The sequence below is a fragment of the Pangasianodon hypophthalmus genome, chromosome 26 (assembly GCF_027358585.1).
Source record: "Pangasianodon hypophthalmus isolate fPanHyp1 chromosome 26, fPanHyp1.pri, whole genome shotgun sequence".
Classification (NCBI taxonomy): domain Eukaryota; kingdom Metazoa; phylum Chordata; class Actinopteri; order Siluriformes; family Pangasiidae; genus Pangasianodon; species Pangasianodon hypophthalmus.
In genome coordinates, this window is record NC_069735.1 from 16,737,468 (window position 1) to 16,748,343 (window position 10,876).

Genomic DNA, 10,876 nt, shown 5'->3' on the forward strand with positions numbered 1-10,876 from the left:
TATGAATTGTGCTTCATTCATTCTGAACTCTGCAGCACCCTCTGGTGATTATACGCTACAGTGATAGACAAAAAAAACCCACACTTTCTACTTGAGTTTAACCACATTTTTATTCAATCTAAGCTGAAGTTAAGGTTGCTTTATTTTTGAAAACAAGTAGGTATTATAGGCTGTATCACCCACAACAGGAACACAACAGACTAAGAGTTTAACCGACTAAGTTACCTTCAAGAGAGCACAGAAAAAGAAAAAAACTCCACCTCTAAAGTGAGAATGCATCGATGAGAGTTTATATCTTGAACAGATACACCTTCACAAAACACCAGAGTGAATAAAAGCAGGGGAATGTGGGAAAGTAAGCAAGAAATCACAAAAGAAGCAACCATAACCGGATGAGATGAAGGAGAAGGGGCGATTTAGGCGGCCTCTTCTTCACCCTCCTCCTCAAACTCTCCCTCTTCGGCTGTGGCGTCCTGGTACTGCTGGTACTCGGAGACCAGGTCATTCATGTTGCTCTCAGCCTCAGTAAACTCCATCTCATCCATTCCTTCTCCTGTATACCAGTGGAGGAAGGCCTTTCTCCTGAACATGGCAGTGAACTGCTCAGAGATGCGCTTGAACAGCTCCTGGATGGCCGTGCTGTTGCCGATGAAGGTGGCGGCCATCTTGAGGCCACGAGGTGGGATGTCGCACACGGCTGTTTTGACGTTGTTGGGGATCCATTCCACGAAGTAGCTGCTGTTCTTGTTTTGGACATTGAGCATCTGCTCATCGACCTCCTTCATGGACATGCGGCCGCGGAACACGGCAGCGACGGTGAGGTAACGGCCATGGCGCGGGTCGCAGGCAGCCATCATGTTCTTAGCGTCGAACATCTGCTGCGTCAGTTCAGGGACGGAAAGAGCGCGGTACTGCTGACTCCCCCTGCTGGTCAAGGGCGCAAAACCAGGCATGAAGAAGTGAAGACGTGGGAATGGCACCATGTTGACGGCCAGCTTGCGCAAATCAGCGTTCAGCTGCCCGGGGAAGCGAAGGCAAGTCGTGACTCCGCTCATGGTGGCTGAGACCAGATGGTTCAGATCCCCGTAAGTGGGTGTGGTCAGCTTGAGCGTACGGAAGCAGATGTCGTACAGAGCTTCGTTGTCAATGCAGTAGGTCTCGTCAGTGTTCTCCACCAGCTGGTGCACAGACAGCGTGGCGTTGTAGGGCTCCACCACTGTATCAGACACTTTGGGTGAGGGCACCACGCTGAAGGTGTTCATGATACGGTCGGGATATTCTTCACGAATCTTGCTGATTAGCAGCGTGCCCATGCCTGAGCCAGTACCGCCGCCCAGAGAGTGGGTGAGCTGGAAACCCTGCAGACAGTCGCAGCTCTCAGCCTCCTTACGCACCACATCCAGGACGGAGTCCACTAACTCGGCTCCCTCCGTGTAGTGGCCCTTGGCCCAGTTATTCCCAGCACCACTCTGGCCTGGTAGGGAAGTACAGAAAACCTGTTAGTGGTTTATAATTAACATCACAGTGGACTGATTACTACCATGTTTTAAAATGTTTTGTACGCGTGTTCCTTTTGGAACAGAAAAACCCTTTTATAAAATAAAATTTTAAGTTACTGTAGACTAAAAATAAATTCTTCAACATGAAACCCTTTATCTCAGTAATTTTTTTTTGAAGCGATATGGTGAAATAAAATCAGTTAAAAATGACTCGTGTTTGTAAATCTGAACAATTTTGCAATTTTGTAAATCTGCACATTTCCCCTCCCATCGACCATCATAAGGAGCAAAAAAATTAATTTTACAAATGTAGTGCTATGGAATTTGTCTGTGTGCTGCCATCTAGTGGCATGTTTTATATTGACCTGCAATTAAAATCCAATGTGATGTGGTACATTTTGTGTTTTCTTTTAATACCACAATCAAATCAAACAATGAAATAAACAAAATGTGTGTTTCACTGCACCAAAGACAAAGTTGTCGGGTCTGAAGATCTGTCCGAAAGGTCCAGATCGAACCGAGTCCATGGTTCCTGGTTCCAGATCCACCAAGATGGCACGAGGAACATACTTCCCTCCTGAGGAAGTGGAGAATTAAACACAACATTAAAATCGCACACTTGCCAGGTGGTTGTGTGTTTCATTTTGATTAGTTGGTCTGTTTATACCCTGTTGTGTTCATGACTCGATGTGAAGTGCTTCATGTGAAAAAGAATCATGTTCTAATAAATCCCGTGAAGCTCATGTGACCTTTCTGACTGTAATACTGAGCGATGCAGTAATATTTACCTGTGGCTTCATTGTAGTAGACGCTGATGCGGTCCAGCTGCAGGTCGCTGTCTCCGTGATAGGTGCCGGTGGGATCGATGCCGTGCTCGTCACTGATCACCTCCCAGAACTGCAGAAACAGAAGGACGGAGATCAGACAGTTTCACAGCCATTAAAAGATGTTAATAGTCATAAAATACTCACTTTGTGAATCTGTTCTACAATCCACCATAATATTCTCCATCCTAACATTATTATCATGGCCATTTCCAAATATCATAAACATGACATGGCTTTTTATTTAAGAGCTGAAAGCTTTGCATTATTTAATAAACCTGTGATTTATTTCTAAAGCACATTAAAAAAAAAAACTTGTTATATATTCAATAAAATGGTCCAAGAAATAAAACAGCGAAAGAAATCCAAGAAATCCAATAAAATAATAAAATAAAATAAAACAGTCAAACAAATAGAACATCGTCACCATTTGACTTTTTTTTTACTTTATTTATTTATCACACCTTTTTTTTAAATTTTATTTTTATTTGTTCAAATTTTCATTGTCGTCGTATCCTGATTTGTTTTTATTAATAATGGTGTACAAATTAAATTAAATTTCATTTAAATTTCATTTAATCATTTCAAAAGATTACTATTTAATTCTAGTTCAGTTATTAGTCACGATAAGAGTGTAGCAATGATAAAAGTTTAGGTCATTTTTTTTATTTGTTAAAATGTAAAAAAGGATAAAAGGGCTAGAAAAATAACTTTTGTTGTGGATTTGCAGCCCCTTTTGTTCTGTTTTATCTTGTAGATATTAAATAATTTTGTCATAATGTCATAAACCATAAGAAAAACACTATTAATCCAGATAATATATTATTTAATGAAATTCTATAAACAGATCTGAATTAGTACAATTAAATATTTGTGCTCACACATTTGTTAGACGTTAATCTGTCCTGTTTTATCCTGCAGACATGAATACTACTACTACTACTACTACTACTACTACTACTACTAATAATAATACTACTACTACTACTACTAATAATAATACATCAAATAAAGTAACAAAAAATTTGAACTGAATTGTAATGTACCTTCATACATACACAATTAATTAAAATAATTGTCCAACACTAATCATCCTGTAGAGATGATATATTAGACATTTTCGCATAGACTATTGGACTAAAATGATAATTTAACTAAACTGAATTGTCATGAATTTCATCATCAAATCAAGACGACAGTTATCGCTCTGATGGGGGAAAAAAGAAAGGATGGATGAGGTGGGGGAGGACAACAGACTCAAATTTGCAGATGGATGAATAGATCAATGCACCTTCTCCCTCTTTTTCTTTACAGTAAATAAATAAATAGATAGATAGGAATAGAGACACACAGGTGTGTAATACATATCGCTAGTTAACTGCACAATTATCAGCTGATTCTGATACATCTCTAAATATGCAAATAAGTATGCAAATATGCAAATCTCTAAATGGTTTCATTGTGTGCTGCACAATGAATCATCCTGAATCTCTCTCAAACACACACACACACACACACACACACACACAGATCAATGGTTTGTTTTGTTTGGGTGAATGACAGGTTTCACACAATCTGACCACATTTACACAAATCATTTGTCTCCAGTCTGACTTTAGAGCGAAACTGTAATGTTTCTGTTTGAAGTTATTAGAGGTTTTTTAATCCGCTGATCACTTTATGATATTTCCGTGTCCACAGCCCTGCAGCCCGAGAGCAGAACCACACCCCTGTACACACACAATGAAAGGAAAAATCTCACCAGCCGTGAAATTCATCCCAAATCCCAGCTCCGGGAATTCTATAGCCGCATGCTAACGCAGCGAATGAGCGATAGAATAATAAATAATAATAAAGATTTTAGAGAAATCAGTGTAACTGTGCTGTTTAAGGTCAGAGAGGGTCACGCCCACTCAGCAACCAGACTGAGCCAGACACAAAGCAAATTACACCTCACACCATCACTGCCACTATATCAGCCATGTCTGATCATCATCATCATCATCATCATCATCTTCATCATCATCTACATCATCATCATCATCTACATCATCATCATCATCTTCATCATCATCTACATCATCATCATCATCATCATCAACATCATCATCATCATCTTCTTCATCATCAACAACACCATCAACACCATCATCATCATCATCTTCTTCATCATCAACAACACCATCATCTTCTTCATCATCACCATCATCATCTTCCCCATCATCATTATATACATTATCACCATCAACATCATCTTCACCATCATCATTATATACATTATCACCATCAACATCATCATCTTCACCATCATCATCATCATCTTCACCATCATCATCATCATCATCTTCACCATCATCATTATATACATTATCACCATCAACATCATCATCTTCACCATCATCATCATCATCATCTTCACCATCATCATTATATACATTATCACCATCAACATCATCATCATCATCATCTTCACCATCATCATCTTCACCATCATCATTATATACATTATCACCATCAACATCATCATCTTCACCATCATCATCATCATCATCTTCACCATCATCATTATATACATTATCACCATCAACATCATCATCTTCACCATCATCATCATCTTCACCATCATCATTATATACATTATCACCATCACCATCATCATCATCTTCACCATCAACATCATCATCTTCACCATCATCATCATCAACATCATCATCTTCACCATCATCATCATCATCATCATCTTCACCATCATCATTATCAACATTATCACCATCATCATCATCATCTTCACCATCATCATCATCATCATCATCTTCACCATCATCATTATCAACATTATCACCATCATCATCATCATCTTCAGCATCATCTAAATTATCTTCACCATCAACATCATCATCATCATCATCATCTACACCATCATCATCACCCTCATTAAGATAATCATCTTCATCATTATTATCATCATCATCAGACCAAATCAGCATTTTCATTTTTCATTTTCAATGAAAATTATAAACAGAGGCTTGATAAAAAATAATCCTCAACAATAAATCTGGTTATTTTTAGTAAAATATTTCATTTATTTAATATATTTATAATTAAGTGCCTCTTTATTTAATAGAAGAAAGACACTGGTCTAAATAAATAAATAAATAAATAAATATCTGCCTGTCCCTGATTTACACCCTCACCATCAGTATACTGCTCAGCTATTATTAATATTATGAAACCAAATAATAGCTGTTGGGATTTTTTTTTCTGAAAATAATAAAGAAATAAATAAAAACATCCCCAGCAATGATCTGGTTCTTTTAATTATATTACAATAATTTATTTATGATACCGATTTAATTTATTAATTACCTCTTTATTCCGTTTCCTCAACTGATAGCTAACAGCCGAACATCAAAGCTATTATTAAAAAAGTGTGCAAATACGATATTTATTTATTTATTTATTAAGATTTCTACTTTTCTAGGATTCTCCTTTATACAGTTTTCCAGAGAAGCCAGACTGCGTGTATAAATCCATCACTGCAAATGCTGCAGTCTTTCATGTTTTGCTGTTTCATGATGCTGATGATGAAGATGATGAAGATTGTTGACGGTAATGATGATGTTATTGTTGATGATGATGATGGTGATGAAGATGACGATGGTGAAGATGATGATGTTGATGATGATGAAGATGAAGATGATGATGATGATGAAGATGATGTTAATGATGAAGATGATGATGATGATGAAGATGAAGATGATGATGTTATTGTTGATGATGTTAATGTTAATGTTAATGATGAAGATGATGTTAATGATGATGGTGATATTAATGATGATGTTGATGTTAATGATGATGATGATGATGATGATGATGTTGATGGTTATTGATGATGATGATGATGATGATGGTGATGATGGTTATTGATGATGATGATGATGGTGATGATGATGATGATGGTGATTTCTCTCACCTTGGCTCCGATCTGGTTGCCGCACTGTCCCGCCTGCAGGTGAACGATCTCGCGCATGTTGGTGTCGGTGGAAAAAGAGCGAATGGAATAAACAGTGAACAGAATAAAGCCCTTGCAGCGGCTCCTCTCCCTGCAGCAGCAGCAGCAGCACCGGCTCCGGCAAAGTGCACGCGCCCGACACTGCGCGCTCCCTCTCGACCCCTCCCATGGATCGTGGCCGCGCCCGGCGCGCTCCCGACGGTGCCGCAGCGTGACGTCGCGTCCGAGACAGAGTCTGCTTTTACTGTCTCCCAGTGCAATGCTGAAGCGCGTGCAAATTCAACATCTGCATCTGCACAAAACAGTGCACACACACACTGTACAAAACACACACACACACACACACACACACACACACACTGTACAAAACACACACACACACACTGTACAAACACACACACACAAACACTGTACAAAACACACACACACACACACACACACACACACACTGTACAAACACACACACACACTGTACAAAACACACACACACACACACACTGTACAAAACCCACCCACACACACACACACTGTACAAAACACACACACACACACACTGTACAAACACACACACAAACACTGTACAAAACACACACACACACACACTGTACAAACACACACACAAACACTGTACAAAACCCACACACACTGTACAAAACCCACCCACCCACACACACACACACACACACACACACACACACACACTGTGCAAACCCACACACAAGGTTGTGAAGGAAAAAAGTACAATTTGCTAATTCCCCAGAATGATAATGTGTGTATCATTCTGTCACCACTAGAGGGCAATATGAGACAATGTCAGGTGATTTCATCCATCCGTCCATCCTGCTTATCCGACACAGGGTCACAGGGAGCCTGGAGCCCATCACAGGGACCTCAGGGCACATGGCAGGGGACACCCTGGACTGGGTACCAACCCATCACAGGGCACAATCACACACACATTCACTTTAGAGATGCCAAACGGCCTACAACACATGTCTTTGGACTGGGGGAGGAACCCAGAGGGGGTACCTGAAGCACATGGAGAACATGGAGAACATGCAAGCTCTACGCACACAGAGTGGAGGCGGGATTCAAACCCCAGCCCGGTGGGGGCAAACGTGCTAAACCACTAAACCACTGTGCCCCCCTGGGTGGCTGTATATAAGGGTGTATGTGATTGTGTATAAGGATAACAGGAGTTTAAAAGTGAAGCTAAAATGTCTCTGAGGCCCTCTAGTGGCTGGCTGCGGTACAACTGTTAACTCCGCCCATTCTCGTATTAGTCAATCTTACAATCTGACATTTAAGTTCCATCTTTATAAATTATTTGCAGTAATAGCATTCTGTCACTTTGACATCTCCCCCAATATTTTTCCTTATGCATTTTCTAAGAGTTTTTTGGCGATAAATAAAAGTGTGTTTAATGAGATGATTGACAGCTTTAGAGATGACAGTCGAGTCTCACACACTTTAACACACACTTTCCAGCAGGGATTTCTTTGCAGTTTTTCTTCATATTGATGTCTAAGCTAGCTCGTTCTACTGACATTATAACTAGCAAACCAGTGTGAGTAAATGAAGTGATGATATAAACCAAGGCAGCTAACACTAGCTAAATTTGATAACAGTTTACTATCGAGTGAATGACATTAGGTAACACTCACAGCAGCTTGGAAAGCTTAGCCAGTCTGTCCTGTTAAAATGGACCAGATGGGTAACGTCCTGCATGCGTGAGTGCTAGATGGAGAGCAGTGATTTCTTTCTCAAAACAGGTTGTGTTGCGTGTAAATACTGACTGCTGTTTACAAGTTTATTTTAATAAGTACATTACATTAGCTACATATACGTACATTAGTTTGATTAACATGATGGATTAGCCAATGTTAGCTAGCTAGCAAATGGTAGCTTGATTCAAGCCTTGACTCCTGAATCAAAACTCTAAAATCCTTTCCTGACAACGGTAAAATCAATACACTTGCGCACTTTATATGACGACAATTCAGCATTTTAGATATTAATTAATTAATAACACTGCACCTGCCACTTTGAGAGAGCTTTCACTGCGCCATTTTAAGTTGCACTTCAGGTTATAGCACGTAACATGCACTATTCTTTATTTTGTTTTTATTAAGAACATAGCAATTGCCTAGCAACATGCTAGCAACTGCTTAGCAACATCCTAGCATTGCACCTGGGACACCCTAACAACTGCCTAGCAACATCGTAGCACTGCACCTGGGATACCATAGCAACTGCCTAGCTACATCGTAGCACTGCGCCTGTGATACCATAGCAACTGCCTAGCAACACCCTAGCATTGCACCTGGGACACCCTAACAACTACCTAGCAACATCGTAGCACTGCGCCTGTGATACCATAGCAACTGCCTAGCAACACCCTAGCATTGCACCTGGGACACCCTAGCAACTGCCTAGCAACACCCTAGCATTGCACCTGGGACACCCTAGCAACTGCCTAGCAACACCCTAGCATTGCACCTGGGACACCCTAGCAACTGCCTAGCAACACCCTAGCAACTGCCTAGCAACAGCCTAGCATTGCAGCTAGCATAGCACCTGCCTAGAAACACAGTAGCAATCACCTGGAACACCATAGCAACCACTATTTTTTTGCTCTTTATTATAAATTGTATTTTTAATTCTTTTATTATTATTTATTATTATCTTCCTTTTGAATGTTCTGTCATTTAAACATTGTGTCTTTTAATCTTCTCCTTTTCTTTCTTTCTTTTACTTCTTTGAAAAATACTGTATTTCCGTCAGGAAGCTATTTTGTGTTTTGTAACTTATCTTCAAATAACAAGACATTATGTCCATATTGTAAAATAATAATTTGGATATTTTTTTTCATGACAATAATAATAATAATAATAATAACGAGGGCGCACTACAGCATCAGCAGCCAGCAGAGGACAGCAGCGGCGCACAGTGAGAGCAGCCGTGCTGGAGAACGCAGTTACCCAGAATTCTCCAGGCTCATTAACCTGGATTACCTTCGGATGCTTAAAGCCAGCCTGTGACGCAGGCCTTCGCCGCACCTCCCTAGAGGGTAACCTGTATATCAGGGCTCTGCCTGAGGAAAGAATAAAAGGAAAATAAGGATAAAGAAGAATTAGACAAGAAACTGAAAAGAAAAGCAAAAAGAAGGGACAAGAGAGATTTAAGGCATGGCCATGAAAAGAGAAAGAAATTAAGAAAGTTATAAGACACAAATGAACTATGATAAGAGAACTAAGATAAAAAGTATCTCTGGGGAAATATATACACCTGTGAGTGTAGTGAAAACTACCCAAGATGCAGGAGTCGATTCCCATTTTGATATTTTATTTTATTTTATTTGGCATCTCCTTTGTTTGGTTTTCCCCGCCTTTGTCTCAAATCTGCGTTGTAGCAGCACCTGCCCCATCCATAGCACGCCTCTGGGTGTGGAGATTTACGGTTTAAGACCTGCTCTGGCCTGTTTTTCAACTGTTCCCTAAACCTTAATCCAACCTATACGTAAACCCTGCTAGCCCATTTATCAAAGCGCACGGGGGGGGGGTCACTCTGCAGTTAGCTAACACACTGAACCGCTTCACATATATATATATATATATGTATATATATATATGTAAATAGCTATAATTATGATGATGGAAGTGTGGATGTGTGATAGTACATTAATCAGACTAGGTGATTATCCTAGTCTGGAGCCCATGTTCATTGTCCAAATACTTCTGGACCTGACTGTATACATATATATATATATATATGTATACAGTCAGGTCCAGAAGTATTTGGACAATGAACATGGGCTCCAGACTTCAGGCAAAGGATTTTCATCCAAGTATTAAAATTATGGTTATATTTACAATTATGTCACTTTGTCCAAATACCTTTGAGCCCCTGAAAATGGAGGTACTTTGTTGAAAATGGCTGTAATTCCTAAATGGTAAATGGCATATTTTTGTGGAACCTCTTAAAATAAAGCTGAAAGTCTACACTTCAATCACATCTTGATTGTTTTATTTTAAATCCATTGTGGTGGTGTATAAAGGCAAAATCACAAAAGCTCTGTCACTGTCCAAATACTTCCGGACCTGACTGTGTGTGTATATATATATATATATTTCCTACATAGAACATTATTGGTAAACTCTTTTCTTTTTTTTATTTCTTCCCTTTCCATTTTTCCTTAATACTTTCCTGACTTCTCATATTTGTTGCTTTCTGCCTGCCTTTGTTTCCCTTTTCCTCCCTTCCTTTATTCCTTCGGGTTTCTTTCCCTCCTTCCCTTCTTATTTTTCTTCTTTCTTTCCTACTCGGCCATTTTCCCCTTCCTTCCTTCACTCTTTTCTTGTCGTCCTCTCTTCCCTCAAGGTTTCTCTGATTCCTGTCCTTTCTTCTGTCTTGATTTCCTGACTTCTGCCTTCGTTCAATTCTTGCTGTTCTTTCCTTTCCTTAATATCTAGATGAATGAGGGATAATCACCTAGTCTGATTAATGTACTGATATCACACATCCACACTTCCATTATCATA

General features: G+C 39.6%; 1 protein-coding gene across 1 annotated transcript; it reads right to left on the reverse strand.

Moving 5' to 3' along the window:
* Window positions 1-91: 91 nt before the first annotated feature.
* Window positions 92-6,504, reverse strand: LOC113537410 (tubulin beta-4B chain). The gene is made up of 4 exons (XM_026931872.3): window positions 6,297-6,504; window positions 2,288-2,396; window positions 1,966-2,076; window positions 92-1,474 (listed from the first exon to the last, which is right to left on the reverse strand). Exons 1-4 carry the CDS (start codon window positions 6,351-6,353, stop codon window positions 417-419), a joined length of 1,335 nt encoding a protein of 444 aa, XP_026787673.1. The 5' UTR covers window positions 6,354-6,504; the 3' UTR covers window positions 92-416.
* Window positions 6,505-10,876: the final 4,372 nt, after the last annotated feature.